Here is a 16119-nt window from a genome sequence, read left to right as displayed (position 1 = left end):
GTGAAATATCAAATCAGAGTCTGAAGGGTCCCTTTCTCTCACCTTTGCTCTGATCTCCTCCTCTCTCCCGCCACTCTCTCCCCCACCTCCTCAGAGTTTCTCAGATTCTCAAGTGAGCACACACATAGATACACACTATGTGCTGTAAAGCTAGTTTATCATGAGTATGTGGCAATATTTCAGCACAGCCCTTACAGATGTTTCAATTTTGCTCCTTATATTGAAACTCGGTGGTGAGCATCCTCCTGTACACTCTGGCTGCCTCAAGTATAGCCTCTGAGACAAAGATTTGTTCTTATATTAGAAGATTTAGTGGGGATCTCAGTGATAGAGCCTGTGATTAGCATGCACAAGGTCCTGGGTTCAATCCCCAGTGCCTCCATTAAAAATAAATAAATAAACAAACAAACAAACAAACAAATAAATAAATAAAAATAAAAAAGAAGCAAACAAACAAAGATTTAAACTAAATCGGAATTCAGTGCTTGAATCCTTCATCCAGACTTTATTTCAATAATTTCTGGGTTTGCTGCCACCACGTTTAAGAGCAGGTCAGGTAACTGGTGGCATCGGTTGAATTAATTTACCAGGTTTAGTCAAAGCACTAATGAAAACTCTACAACGAGTACATTTAAACAAAAGATAAACATTCATGTCACCTCAGCACATGTTTAATGCTGGCAGAATGTTTCAGACTAAATGAACCTAGTTTGCTAAGTACCCAGAGTTTGTGAAAATAAGTGAGTAGACATTTAGTTTAGGAGATGTCACGTTCCAGAAACAGGCTTTGTCATTCTTAACCCGCTCCTCCTCTGCTGTCGAAACCGTGCATGTCCCTTCAGGTCAGTTGTCCTCAACACTGCTCTCGTCTCTTGGTTCATCCGCATGTGAATTCTGAGGCACAGGGAACACAAATCAGCGCCAGCCCGTCTGGCCGCCAGGTCTTCTCTCCCTGACTAGAGCTGTCACAGCTTCCACACATCCCCTGCCACTCTGACCCTCCCGGTGCAGACTCTGACCCCGGGCAGATTTGGCCAGGCCGTCACCCTCCCCCACCTTGGCTTCTGCTCAGCCCCTCAGCATCTCTTCTTGGGACAGTGGTGACGGCCTCCTCGCTGTCATCCCAAACTCTGAGACCTCAGTCTCCTCTTTCTCCATCTTCAACCTTGCACACGGCTGTCTTGGTTCCCTTCCAGCAGGTCATCCAGCAGGTCAACCTGACCTTGCTAATTTTCTTCTCAAAACCCTTGGATGGCCCCTTCCAGGGACCCTAAACAAAGCAAAGTCCCAGCCCTCGGCACGACCCTTAGACCGTCAGTGATCTGGCGTGATCGACCTGCCTTCCCAGCCGCACTTCCGACTGCTTCCCGCCGCCTTCCCTGTGCTCTGAGCCGTTGCTAAGTGGTTTTTAGATCTGGGAACATGTTGACCTTCTTCAGCTTCATGCCTTTGCCAGGCTTTTCTCTCTGCCGTAGATACATCCACTATCCACCTGGGAACGCACGTAGTCTTCGAGAGTTATTTTCTGCTCTGTTGTCCCAAAGCACCTTGAAAACACTTCAACAGGGCACATTGTGTTAATGCTGACATGTCTCCCTGACTGGACTGTAAATGTGTGGACGATATAAACCATCCCTGCCATCTTCATGAGATGACATAAAATAATAAGGTGGTCTGAAATAACAAGACCCTGGTTCCACCACAGCTCTGTTGCTCCTCCTGGAGTGTTGGGCCCAGAAAGATCCTTCATGCATTTACAAAGTGGGCAGTGGAGCCTGGGGAAGCAAAAGCATTGGCTAATTGTTGCTCCAAGCCCCGTGTTCTTCCTGAACTCTGGGTCCAGAACTCTGGGTCCAGACCCTGGGGCATGCTCACCGAGCCCCCTGCATCCACTGTGAGCCATCAGTTGTGATCTCCTCACTTCCAGAGCCACTGGCTCTAACTCTGCTCCCCCTCAGGCCTCTAAATCAACCCAAAGGAGCCAGGTGAGAGGCTGCAGGCCTCTCCCCATCCTCTGCCCTGGGTTAGCCTGGCACAGACCTGCATCTCCCTGGGCACGTCCCTCGAGCGCCATGAGCAGCGGAATTAGAAGCTGGAGCATTTTCGTTTTATTCCAGTCCAGAATTGCCCAACCTGGGCCTCCAGCCAAAGCTGACAAAGTGCCAGCTGCTGCTTCAGGGGGGCCATCACAAATGCATGGCAGCGTGGTCCTGGGTGACATCACAGTAAGCCTGGGGTTAGTGGGGAAGCAGGGGGCTGCCCAGCCCAGTCCTCTCTGCAGGGGGACCAAAGGGACACCACATTAGACACACCTGTCTGTACCCACCCCTCCTGCCAGGAGCTCTGGCCAGGAGCCCGGATGAAGACCAAAACATATATTTCTTATTATACAAAATGTATTACATCATAATATCACAAGTTTCCCCAGTTCCCTGCAAAGCTTCCCAGTTATCTGAAAATCTCCTCAGCTGTGTAAAAGTCTCCCCCGTTATCTGCAAGTCTCTCCAGTTAGTTACAAGGCTCCCTAATTATCTGCAAGGATTTGCTCCTCCTTCCTCCAGGTCTCCTCTGTCACCTTGTCACTGAGAGCCGCCCTCCTGCCACTCTATAAAAAATGACGCCTGCTGCGTTCCCCATCATGCACTTCCCAGGCCCCTCCTGGCTTTGTATCTTCTGTCGCACATGTGATCATCCAATGTCTTCTGTATCTTCAGGATTCATTCACTTTCTGTCCCTTCCTCTAGACCGTAACCTTAGCGAGGGCCAGGGATTCTTTCATTTCTTAAGTGCTCCTCTATCCCGGGTCTTAGAGCAGGGCTATGGTAGCAGCCGGAGCTCAGGCACGCTGTGACCACAGCCGGCCCTCAGATCAACCCTCATAGCTGTCATACCTCCTTGTGGAGCTAAGGGAAACCCTGAGCGGGTACGTACCCTGCCCCAGGCCCTTTGCAGACGTGCTGGAAACAAGGTTTGAAGCTGGGCATGTCTGACTCTGGAAGCCACTCCCCAGCACAACACACAGACCACCTTCTGAACAACGCAGCTCAGTGTAAAACCCAGCCACTCTCATGCTTTTGGTCGGGAGGGTGAATTAGATTTATTTACTTATTTAAAAACAATTTTAATAGAGACAGTTGGGATTGAACCCAGGACCCCGTGCTTGGGAAGCATGGGCTCTGCCTCTGAGCTACAGACCACACCCTCCCAAATCTGCAACCCTGATCTGCACCAAACAAGCTGCCCAGGCTGCGCATCCGAGTGAGAGATCCTTTGGCCAGGACCGTGGTGAATGAAGTCACCTCGATAAGGCCACCCTGGGGAACCTCTGGAGTGTCAGCCAAGCAGACCCTGGGCCACCTATGTCATCATGAACCTGCTTCCCTCTTTGGGTTTTTATGGATTCCTTATATTCCTGAAGTTCCTCTCTGCATTCAGGCCCCTGTGTTTGCCCAGTTCCAGGGGGGCCGTTCCCACTGTAGTCTACAGGGATGGCCCCCCTGGGGGTGGGGCTGTGTGCGGTGGCTCTGTCCCCACTGGTCCATCCTTCCACCAGTTCAGACAGGGTGTAATCCACTGGTATCATGGAGAAGCTTGGCCAGAAAAAATGCTGCACAGGGAATGTGTGTTTTACAAGAGGTAGGGCCCAAGTCATGTTGATAGGAAGACAGAGAGACCCAGCAGGCATGGCTCTTCCTGGAGATGAGCTGTGATTTTGTCCAGATACTTTCATAGAAAATGAACAGCAGTTTAGAGTGAATATGACCATCGTTTCTGCCTCCCCACCAGGGAGCTTAGCAGTCATCCTCCATTCTTCCAATCAGACATGGGGCCCAGGTGCCCCCTCTCCTCCACCCCTAGGAGGAGAAAGCCACCAGCATTGAGAGGGTGGGTAGCAGAGGAGGGAGAAAGCTGAGTCCAAAGAAAGAGCACAGGGAAAATTCGGAGCCTCCCTGGACAAGACCAGGGCTGGGTGACCCAGGGTGAAGAAGGGCCGAGGCAGATGAGGCTTTACTTAGAACAGGTGTGGAGAGCCACACTGCAGGCCTCCGCCCACCCCGCAGAGTGGACACCTGGGCCCTGGGAGCAGCTGCCTGCGGGGGCCCCAGTCCTGGAGAAAGAGTAAGTCACGTGTCCTGGAGTTTCTCCTCCCAGAAAGTAGCCGGAGCCACGTCCTTGGTGGAGGAAAGAGGGCCCAGCACCCAAGCCATAGGGTCTGGTTCTGAGCTTCACAGCTTCACTGTGGGCACATTAATTCCTTCTCTGCAGAAGAGAGAAGCGAGGGGGCAAGGCTGGGCAGAGGACACACAGAAAGCCTAGAAAATGACCAGTGGTCCCCTTGGGAACTGAAATGAGCACCCAGTTCACATCCAGCCAGTGTCCAGCAGGCTGTACCGAGTACGTGTGGATAGAGTGCCCCCAAGCCCAGGCCCCGAAAGTGTGAAAACGAAATAGTGAGGCCAGATCCCATGGCCGAGTCAGGGGAAGCTGGGCACGTCCATCTCTGGGTCTGATCTGTCCATCTGTAGAAATGGACAGGGGCCTATCTGGAGATTTGGGGGCCATGAAGAGGCAGGAGCAGGGACTGTCACCTGCGGGGCTGAGTGTGAGGGGAGGGGAGGTCAGAGCCAGCGAACCCAGCTTGTGAGGTCCCTGCTGGCCGCCCCAGATCAGAGGGCTGAGCAGAGAGCCGTGTGGACACCTGGACCGCAGGGCGTCAGGGCCTCCTGGAGCATCGCCCCATCCTTGAGGGTCCAGCCCCGACCCCTTGCCCAGGCCTCGTGTGCACGTTCACAGAGAAGCCCCAACAGGACAGGCTCCTGAGCCTTAAAACACACTGGGTGTGGCGGGGCCACAGGCTAGGCGCCCACTGAGGACTCGTGAAGGGCGGGCCGTGCCCAGGCCAGTGGAAGGGCAGCGCAGACAAGAGGGCCTTGAGCATCAGGCCCGCTGTGCACCATCTTAGAAGCACAATGACCAGAGAGAAGCCTGCGTGACTCTGCCAAGTTCTGCCCATTGTGACGTCGCCGGCGGGTCTGGCTGTGAGAGGGAGGCCTCGTCTGCGTCACTGCCCTCAGCCCTGGCCTCCGCCACCTCCCAGGCCAACAGCCACGCCAAGGACCATGCTCCTCTGGTCACTTCTGCTACTCTTGTCCCAGTACCGGGTCGCACATCTCGGTACGTGGACGCCTCCCCAAGGCCAGAGCAGCCCCCCGAGGCGGGCCTGGGCCTGGCCGCGGCCCAGCTCACTCCCTTGCAGCCAGTCTGTGATGGGCGTTAGGGCAAAGGGAGAGAAGTGATGGGTGGAGGAGCTCAGGAATGAGCTCATTGGCCACTAAGAGGCCGGCTCACAAGAGCAGTAGCTTCCTGTTTCCCACACACCCTGTCCTCTTCTTCCCCAGCCCCCAGGTCAGCCTATCTGACCTTACAGTTCAGTTTTGAAGTCTGAGACTTTATCCCCAATGGGTGACGGAGGGCCCAGAAGCCCATGCCCCAGATGAGCTGAGCATCAGTCCTTGAACTCAGAGGCAGACGAGTGTGGGCCCTGGGCCCCGGCAGGGCTCCTGGAGCGGCGGACGCAGAGCAGAGGCCTAGCTGAGCGCGGGCTCCGTGTGCTGTGCCTGCGGGCGGAGGGCCAGGCCTGCCCTGCTCCACAGGCAACTCCTCTGACAGGCTGTTTCTCTCTTAAGAGGGTGGCTGACATCGGAAGGAAGTCGTTTGTGTCAAGTACTTTCCCACGTTTAATGCCCACCCTACCACGGCGGGCTCTCCACCCTTGGCCCCACGCTCGGGCGAGGAGCTCTGAGCCTCCCCGGGGTTGCAGGTCGATCCAGTCACACAGCAGGGAAACGGTAGGGCTGCGATTGGCACGGGTGTGATTCCCTCTCTGCACACGGCCTGTGTCCCCAGCCTCCTTCATTCTGGCCTGGGCTTGGCCGCACCGTGTGAACTGGGTGGTTGGCGTGTTATGGGCAAAGAATTGGCCGAGTTCTCTCTAAGCGCGGGTCTAAGTACAACTGATGGAGGCTCGAAGCCCTTCTCATCATTTCAGCCCTGCCTCCATCAGTGCGTAGGGCTTCATGCTCTAGCGTTAATTTGTAAGTCCGCGCAGTTCCACGCTGGTGATGTGGGCTGTTCTCAAGACCAAGGAAAGGGGGCCTTTGGCACAAGAGGATATGAGAAATCCTGACGGCTAACGTGGCTGGAGGGCTTTCTCTGTGCCAAGCACTGTGTGGGGCGCTTCAACACCCACGGTCTCGTTCACACTGTGCATCTGTTTTATGGCGTGGGTGTTAGCTTATGTCCATTCTGGGAATGAAGGAAGAGAGGGTAAGTAAATTGCTCAGCAAGTAAGCAACAGAGCCAAGATTCAGACTCGGGCTGGGGGACCCCAGAGCCTAAAATGGTGCCCAACACGTGTAAACACTGTGTGTGAGTTTGGTAAATAAAGAGGAAGGGCAGACCCAAAAGTCCTGGAAGGAGCCTCTACCTGCTACTGACGGCTGAGGGCTACTGAAACATAGCGACACACTTTCACTGCAGTTTTTTTAAACCACAGATGACCACCAGTGTGTCCCTCCAACCCATACGATGAAGTCCTCAAAACCTCTGTTGAGTGGACGGGTGGAAAAGTAGCATCGAGAGAGTGAAAGGGGTCTTAGGCTCCCGACAGTCAGACTTATTCCTAGTTCCAGACACAAGATGAGATTCAAGTCAGAACATACCAAGAGGGTCTCCTCCTCCTGGGGGCGAGGGGCTGGATCTGGACTCTGTCCAGAAGGCAAGTTCCTCTTCTCTGCCTAGGCGGCTGCAGCCTTTACTCTCAGCCTCCGAGGAAACGGAGCTGCTCCGCCTGGAACAGAGTGTTCTCACCTAGAATAGCTCAGGGCTCCTGGGAGGCTCAGGCCGTCTCGGGGCCACCCTTCCGGTTTCTCGTGTGTATTGGTGTCCTGTGCTGCTGTAACAGGCTACCACACACTTGGTGGCTTCAACAATACCAACTTCTTATCTTACGGTTCTGCAGGATAGAAAGCCAACGTGGGTCTGTCTCGCTGGGCTAAGGTCAGGGTGTCAGCAGGACTGTGTTCCTATTAGGGGCTCTTGGAGAGAGTCTGGTGCCTTTTCCAGTTTCTAGAGGTCTTCCACATACCTTGTGGTCCCTTCCTCCATCTTCAAAGCTGGCAACACTGCATCTCTCCGTGGCTTTCTTCTATAGCTACACCTCTCTTCTCCTGCACCCTTCTACCACTTTTAAGGACCCATGTGATTACACTGGGTCCACTCAGATTACCCAGAATAATCTCCCCATTTTAAGGTTAACTGATGAAACTTAATTCCATCTCCAAAGTCCCCTTTACCTTGTAAGGTCATATATTTACAAGTTCCAGGGTGTGATCCATTAGGATGTGGCCATCTTTTGTGAAGGGGCATTCTTCTTCCGGCCACTCTGGGGTTGGTCCTGGACAAGTATTTTCCTCTGATTTCCCTTGGATGAAAAAAGAAACAAACTTAGTGAAGTGAAGTGACTTGTCTGTCTGGAAGGGAGACAGAGCTAACACTTCTGACCTACTTCCCCGGCTCTGTGCCACAAATATGAAGTGTATGTTGGTTTACTCACGTTCCTAAGGGTGTTTCACTGGTCTGGCCTCAGTCTCCTCATCTCTAGAATGGGTATAATGATAGCTACTTACAGGCCTTCTGTGGATATTGATGAATTGTCGCATCTTTTCCCTTCCTTTCTCTTCCATTCTACCAGAATGCGGTGAAAGGCCCAATTTTGAGAGAGGAGCTCAGTATTCCAGAATCATAGACGGGGTGGAGGCTAAAGTCGGTGAGTTTCCATGGCAGGTGAGTATTCAGGCAAGAAATCAACATTTCTGTGGTGGCACGATCATCAGTGAGTGGTGGATTGTCTCGGCGGCTCACTGCTTTTTCTCGGAGGAGATACCGTAAGTACCCAGAGCCCACCCCCGTTACTTCCGACAGTGGGCGCCCCGGGGCACCCCTACAAGCAGCCAGACCTGACTGTTGAGGGGACCCTAGGGCTGATCGGTCATGGATCAGGCACGAAGGGCTCCACCCGTCCCCTCCGGCCCTGGGGATGGGGAGGCTATGAACCCAAGGCTGTGCCCATCCTGTTGTCACCCAGGACCATAACCACGGCTTCCCAGACGTTACACACTGTCCCCTCCAGGAACATCTCTGGCTTGCTGGAGCCAAAGGGCTTGGTGTGTCCAGCTCTCCTAGGACATTCAAGTCCTTCTGGGAAGAAATCCTCCTAATTCTGGACGTCTGGGCCGTCTGACACCTTACTTCCCTGCTCCTGTAGAGTTTTCTCTGTGCTCCAGGGGACTGGTGTGAAATAGAGCATTTACTGGTTCCCAGTCACGGACAAGCCCCAAAGGACCCTAGAACTGTGTGGGGTTTAAGTTTCTTGGGCACGGCAAATTCCGTGTGCCTTGTGACTTTCGTTTCCCTCCTATCTCTCTCTCTCTGGTTCTACGCCACCAGCCCCTCAGAACTAAACATTGTGCTGGGAACCAATAGCTTAACCGGCCCATCTCTGGAAGTAAAGGGGGTCACAGCCGTGATTATTCACAAGGACTTTAAAAAACTCAACATGGACAATGATCTCTCCTTGCTGCTGTTGGACTCACCCATCATGTTCAACGGCCTGAAAGAACCGATCTGCCTGCCCCCGCAGCCCAGCCCCTCCACATGGCACAAGTGCTGGGTGTCAGGATGGGGGCAGGTCAAAGCTGGTACGTGACTGCTCAGCAGCTCCCAGGAGCAGATCGGGGAAGGGCCCCTTCACAGTGTCTGAGGATGGGCCAGTAAACCTAAAGGAGAAAGGAGAAGGTGAAAGAGGGGAGTAGGGGAGACGGCTTGCCATGGAACAAATCCCCGCACACCAGAAACTCACAGAGGCTTAATCTCAGCCTCTTCCAAGCGCCAAGGAAACCTCCTCCCAAGGCCCCGAGCTGAGATGCCAGGTGTGAACCAGGCCCTGGGTGTGGTCATGTCCCACCAGCACAGAGCAGGCTTGATTGTTTAATTGAGTTTAAACCCTCCAGTTGGCCAGGGGTTCTCTGCTCTGCTCTCTCATATCTCCCTGATTCACCCATTGATGCTTCCCACCTGGTCCCGACAGGCATTCAAGACGCCTGCCCTGGCCTGGACTTTCAGTGGGCCTGGAGGGCTGCCCACCCCTTCTTAGAAATGAATCTGGCATTACTCATCACTTGCTGTCACACTGTGACTTGGCCAAAGTAGGAGGAACCGTACCAGGGCATAAAGGGATTATGAAAGCCCCACTGGACTGTCCCCAAAGAAACTCAACAAAACCAAGTGCAGACAGATGGGGGAGGGATGGGAACAGTACAGCACTATCTCAGGTCTGAACAGGACTCCATCCTCAGAGATGCTCTGCAGTGAGCTGGGGTCTGAAGGATGGGGGGCAACTGGTAAGACACTGACTCAGGGCTCCAGGCACAACTCAAAATTTAGAATTGAGGAGGAGGTAGATGGGTGCCTACAAGATTAAAAATACTCAGTAAGGAGGAGACTCTGGAAATCTCTGTGTGGTCAGAGTTAATGAGATGGAGAGAAGTCCAGGCAAATTCCGGAAGCTGGCAGTCCGGCGGGGGGGGGGGGGGGTCTCGGCAATCCACTGTGAAGACTCTCGGCCCACTTACCTTTATCTGGAGGATGAGAAAGCTTTCTCATTGGGACTGCAAACCCATTTTCAGCAGCCCTGCTTTAGAGAAACACGTAATAAAAAGTAGAAAGAGGCGAATATGCGGAGGCGGCAGGATTATGCTGAGAAATGATCACTAGCCAGTTCCAAGAAGTCAGGTCTGTAGGGCTGCTGGGCTCAAGCTGGAAGTCAAGTCTTCTTGGAGGCAGGAATGTGGTTTTGAACTAGAGAGATACTTCAAGGAGGTGGGGACTTATTTGGATGAGCCTGTGGTGACAGAGTGAGTAAACTGCAAGGGATTCCTGGAAGGGAGTGGAGGGTGAGGTTCTGCGAGGATGTGAAGAAAGGTGGACAGGTGGCTGGGGGGATGCGGGGCTGGCAGGATGGTCTAGGACATGCTCAGTTGTGTTGCCGGCATGGGGACTGCTGTCCAGTGACTTTCTACTGTGCTTTCTCCGTGGGTCAGGTGCCAAACAGCCTATGGAAACTGAGCTGATGAAAGTGCCAATGATCATCATGGATTGGGAGAAGTGTTCAAAAGAATTTCCAAAACTTACCAAAAATATGCTGTGTGCTGGATACAAGAATGAGAGCTACGATGCTTGCCAGGTAACTACGGATAGCCCCCCCCCCCCATCTTACAGGTCTCTACCCTGCCTCAGGGCGGCCAATGCACAGGTATCCTTCTCCACTGGGAAAAGACAGTAAGAGTTTGGAAAATGTGTGGGAATCAAGCTCAGAAAGAGGAATGGGGACGTGGATTCAGGAATACTTACTGTCAGGTCCTTGGATTATCGACGCCTGCCCGGAGTCAGTATGCAGCAACCCTGTGCAAATATTTCTGGTCTTCTCGAACTAGGGTCCCAAGACTTTTCCCACTTCTTAAAAAACAAAAAGGCAAGAAAGATTTGAGACCCATACAAGCAATTAGTTTACTTCATTAATGTAGCTACCTTTGTTGAGTGTGTTAAGCCCTGGGGAGCCAACCATTGATGAGACACGGTTTCTTGCCTAAAGGAGCCGGCAATCTCCTGGGCAGGCGGTTGGTAGACAACAGTAATATACTGGGTAATGCATGGGGGGTTCACTGAGCCAAAGTCTCGTAGCTTAGCTTCTCTTTAATAAAATGAACACAAAAAATTTAAAAAGAAAAACATTTTTTGATTGGTACTAGGAAAAAAAAAAACCCTCATAGATTAGCTTCCTCTGGCTCTACGGATGGGAAGGATTCATCTTGAGAGGGTTCAATCTGATGAGCCCACTTGGTCCTACTCATCGGCTGAGCAGTGGATTAACTTACAGATGTTAAACGTTCTGTAGAGTGATGAAGAGGCTGGGAGGTAAAGACTGGACTCTGGCAGCAATGGCGCCAGGTTTAGAAGGAGTCCCGCACATGGATGAATATTGTGAGGACCACAGACAGGCAGAATCAATATCACATGAACCCTGTGTCTTCTCCATATTCTGGACAACTTAATACATTACAAAACAAAAGAGAGAATTAGGACTTATGTCTCTGGACAAGATGGAGTAGACATATTTCTCTTGACCCCTCTCACTAAGCACAACTAAAAGCACTAGACATTATACGGTAAAACGAAAATAAAGGCTCTGAAGGGTGAAGAGAAGACTGGAAGCAAATGTCCTAATACTTAAGGAATGACACAGCAGCAAATTCATTGGGTTTTCTTTTTGCCTCTTGTAATCCCAGACTGGATGCTAGAGAAACCTGCAACCCAGAAATGTCAACGGGCACAGACAAAAACTAACAAAACAATTCAAACCAAGAAAGCCTGCCTCTCTTTGAATTAAGAAAGGGGGCAACCTAGCAAGGCAGAAACGTTTTAACAACAAATATTCTATTGCAGCAAGACACACATCGCCCTCTACCCCAGCAACCAAGGTTGAGTGCACAGCCCCGCCTTCCTCCTTCCCCTGCCCACGGTGGTGGTGTCAGGGGAGGCTGAGTGGCAAGCCAGGGCTTTAACTACCACTTTGTAGTAATAAGCCATCCTCTGCCCCCTTCTGAGCCTGGGCTCCCACCCAACTGCCCCTGGCCCTCCTGCGCCTCCCCTTGGTGTATCACTGACCTGAGTCGGTGGGGAGGTGTCTAGACTGCCCACCAATCCAATGGAAAGGAGATGGTATTCCCCTCCCTCCACTCCATTTTCATAAGAGACTTGTTAACAGAAGATTTATATGAGAACCAGAGTCTTGCAACCTAATACTCAAGACATGACCCATAATAGACAGAACAGAGTTTTGCTACTATCTGTGGATTCAATTTATTAATAAACATAGGATAAGGTAAAATAAAGCTAAAAACCTGAGTAGAGAATCTTTTCTTTTAAATTGAAAATTATTCACTCTTAAAATAAATTCAATTAAAACTTAACTCAAAATGGATCATGCCCTTAAATGTAAAAACTATATTTTGAAAAACTTAGAAGAAACAAAGTCTTTGGGACATAGAGCGACATCAAAAGGGTGATCCACAAAGGAAAAACTGAACCGCTGGGCTTTACCAAAATTACGAACTTTTCCTGCGTGAAAGAGCGCTTTAAAGGGGTGAAAAGACAAGCTGCCGACTGGGAGATGACAGCCAATAAAGGAACACAGAACACAGAACGAACTCTTAAACTCAGCAGTAGAAAACAAACTGTCCAATTCAAATATGGGCAAAAGGCATGGACAGACATTTCACCCAAGAGGACAAACAGGGAGCAAAATAAGAACATGAAAAGATGTTCAGCATCATGGGCCCCCCCAGCAAATGCAAATGCGAACCATGAGGGCCTCTCACCCCGCACAGCTCAGAACGGCCAGAATGAAAAAATGGTTCCTACACGAAACGCTGACAAGCATGCAGAGAGACTGGGTCCCTGATACAGGGCCGGTGGGAATTTAAAATAGTGTAATCGCTCTGGAAAACAGTTTTGCCGTTTCTTTAGAAACTGAACGTGCTCTTGCTGGATAGCCCAGCGAATGCCACTCTTAGGCATTTATTCCAGAGAAAGGAACGTTTGTGTTTACACAACAATCCGTGCAGGAGTGTTTATAGCAAAAACTGGAAACAAATGTCCTTCAAGATGCGGATGATTAAATAAACGGTGGTGCGTCAATACCGTGCAATGCCACTCAGCTGTGACAAGAAGCAAACCATTGATACGTGCAACCTCATGCATGTGTCAGAGACTTACGCCGTGTGAAACAAGCCAACCCCCCAGGTCCCACTCTGTGTGATTCCATTTACATAACATTCTCAAAAAGACAAAATTATAGAGAGGGAGGACAGGTTAGAGGTTGCCAGGGACTAAGGAGGGTTTGGAGGTGCAGGGAAGTGGATGCAGCATTAAAAGGACAGCATGAGGTGTGCTCGTGGTGACAGAAATGTTCTGTATTTTGACCGTATCGATGTAAATGTCCTGGTTGTGCTATTGTCCTATGCGTAGTTCTGCAGGTTGGTTTTACTGGGGGAAACATGTAAAGGGTATGTGGAATCTCTCTGTACTATTTCTTCCAACTGCACACAAATCTACCATTAAATCAAAGTCAGAAAAATAAAGAGAAGATAGGGCTTCTCAAGAACAACAGTTAAACAAAGGTTTCAGAGCACAGCTATGCCGCAGACCTAGGGAGCAACCGGTTCATACTGGAGCAGGAGACGGGGCTCCAACATCGATTGAAAAGGGGAAACAACATTTAATAGTGGGATTGGAAAGAGAGGGCATTTCAGAGGGACTCACAGTCTTGTCAGCATCAAGTGTTCAGGGAACTTCCGATATTTCAGAAGCCAGAGGTAACGGGGGATGAGTGGGGAGGGGCCAGCAGGGCCTGGAGGGAGGGTGAGCATGTGTGGGAGGCTTGCTGTTACCCCAGGTCGTCCCCCCTACTGCTCACCCAAGAATGTAAGAATCGGGTCCCACCAGTATTCACACCTCTGCTTTCAATCTCTTTGATTCAACACCATCCCATATTCAAATGGCCAAAGCCGACCGCAGCAACACCGGAAAAAAATCAAGTGTCTTCTCTGAGGATGTTTTCTGTACCCTTTGCTGAGATGGCTGGATCTGCCATCTGGAGTCTAGGGTTTTGCTCCAACCCCTCCTCTATCAAAATGTCCTTGAATGAAAGCTTCTAAAATTAATCACCTGTTACTTAAGAGTGCTATAAATAAATGTCCTGTTATCATTTTAAGCCCCTTTGAAAAATTGTCAAGTGAAAAGCTTTGCTCTCTGTTTAGAACACTTTCTATTGCTAAGAATAAGCTGACAGTGATCCAGTCCAGGAAATTTTTCTGAAATTATATAACATTATCATCACTTAAAAACAGATAAGCCAGGCAGAAAGTCCTCTATGGTTTAAAAATAATTGCCCTTGAAAAGAAAATCACACTTTTAAACTCAGCAAACTTGAAAGAAATACACAGTCACATAATTAAGGGAAAGAGTATAATTTCATGATGAAAACACTGAAATATGTTCAAAATAATGGCAATAAGATTATGCTGTGCTTCCAACACAAATTAGAATTAAATACAAGTGGCCTTTGTGATTTACTTTTTCCAGAGCTTTTCTTCTTTGTAATCCCCTAAGATTATACCATGAAAAAGAACACTTCAACTGAAGGAAAATAATTTAAGTGGTGCAGTCAAGACAATATAGAATCAAACCTGGCCGCAGCTAGCACAGCAATGCTTCTGTGAGAGAGTCGCGAACTTCTGAGCCATGAGCATCCCAATGAACCACACAGTCTGCTTCCTCATCTGTCCCCTCAACTCCAGCAGAAGCGCGGTCTTGCTCACGGGGGGATTCCCAGTGCCTAGCACCGTGTTGGCATGAAAAGTGCTCAAAAAATGTTTGCCAAGTAGACAACCCTTCCAAGGAAACCGGAAGCTACCCATCAGTAGTCACAGTGTTAGTGGTGAGGACGTCCCAGAGAGACCCTGAAGGAGGCTGAGAACTGCCGGGGGAGGGGGGCTGTGAGCTGGCAGCCAGCTGTGCCATTGGGCCATTTGGTCACAGGCCTTCCAAGCTCACTTGGATGTTGACCTGGATTTTTTTTTTTTTTTGAGCAGTTTTACGTTCACAGCAAAATTGAGAGGAAGGTACAGATTTTTCCATGTACCCCCATCCCCCACATGCATAATCCTCCATATTAACACCATCCCCACCAGAGTGGTCCATTTGTTATAACTAATGAAACTGCCTTGACACATCACTATCACCCAGAGTCCAGAGTCCACCTTAGGGTTCGTTCTTGGTTGTCCAGTCTGTGAGTTTGGTCAAATGCGTAACGACATGCATCCACCATTAATAGCATCACCCAGAATCTTTTCACTGTCCTGAGCTGCTTTCCCAGGTGTTAGCTTGACCCCATCATCACCCATGACACTTGCACGAACATCTTATTTCACTCCATAGAATCGTAGACTCTCAGAGCCTGAAAGAAATGTATAAAAATATTTGATCAGAACTGTCTCACAGATAAGAGACCATGGTTATTTTAATCATCAGTCACTATCCCCATTGTCTGAATGGCTCTGAAGCAGTGTAATAACATGGGAGCCAGCCTGACAGTGGCACTCTCCCCCCATGGAGCTGGGATGGGGTGGCAATGATGAGATTCTCCTTGGCGGCCTGGAGTAGGTGGTCAGTGAATCCTCTTCCTTTAGTGAGCAGTGCTCTGCCTCAAAAGGGCAGTTTGGAATGGACTCGCTGCTGATCTGTGTCCTCTGTCTACAGGGTGACAGTGGTGGGCCTCTAGCCTGCACCACGAAATCTGGCAACAAGTGGTACCTGGTGGGCATCATCAGCTGGGGAAGGAGCTGCGGACGGAAGGCCACCCCGGGAATGTACACCCTGGTAGAGAATTACCACCCCTGGATCAGGAAGGTGACTGAGTTAGAGGGAAGGCCCTTCGGCGCTAGGAAAATAGGAGCCTCCCCCAAACAGAAACCAGGGCACTCCTGGGCCTTAGAATTCCCGGAGCCAGGCAGCCCCAGATTCTGCCTTCTGCTCTACTTTCTGTCCTATATGCTATTCTAGGCAATTTTCTATGGATAATAAAATAGATGCTATTTTTCAAAGGAGTGTGTGTGTGAGAATGAGCCACCAGCAGAGGGACTGACTGCAGATTAGAGCTAAGGGCAAGAACTGAAGCTGATAACAGAGTAGAACCAGAAGGCAGGCAGGCTGGAGCCATGGCTGAGGGACTGGGCTTTACTGCAGGTGAGTTATGGAGCTCAAACCATCTAAAGCCAAAAAGGGTTGTTTCTAGATGTACCTAACCAAAAAAAAAAAAAAAAAAAGGAGTGGTATGTCAGTGGCCTTCAGGCATGGCTGAATCCAGGAGCTGAGCAGATGTTAACAGGGACTGTTTCTCCAACAGGGCTTCCAAGCAGAAGCCCTAATGACCACTACTAC

The 16119-nt window shown here is 50.4% G+C and overlaps 1 protein-coding gene across 1 annotated transcript; it reads left to right on the top strand.

Annotated features, from left to right (window-relative positions):
- The first annotated feature begins 2072 nt into the window (after positions 1–2072).
- On the top strand, positions 2073–15759 carry PRSS55 (serine protease 55). The gene is given in 8 exon segments (XM_032470837.1): positions 2073–2225; positions 3859–3885; positions 4062–4119; positions 5005–5097; positions 7748–7946; positions 8509–8759; positions 10161–10303; positions 15439–15759. Coding segments are annotated over 8 exon segments (1245 nt in total).
- Positions 15760–16119: the final 360 nt, after the last annotated feature.

This window comes from Camelus ferus, chromosome 31 (genome assembly GCF_009834535.1).
Source record: "Camelus ferus isolate YT-003-E chromosome 31, BCGSAC_Cfer_1.0, whole genome shotgun sequence".
NCBI lineage: Eukaryota > Metazoa > Chordata > Mammalia > Artiodactyla > Camelidae > Camelus > Camelus ferus.
Note: the sequence above shows the minus strand (reverse complement) of the source record. Positions and strands in the feature narration are given on the sequence as shown.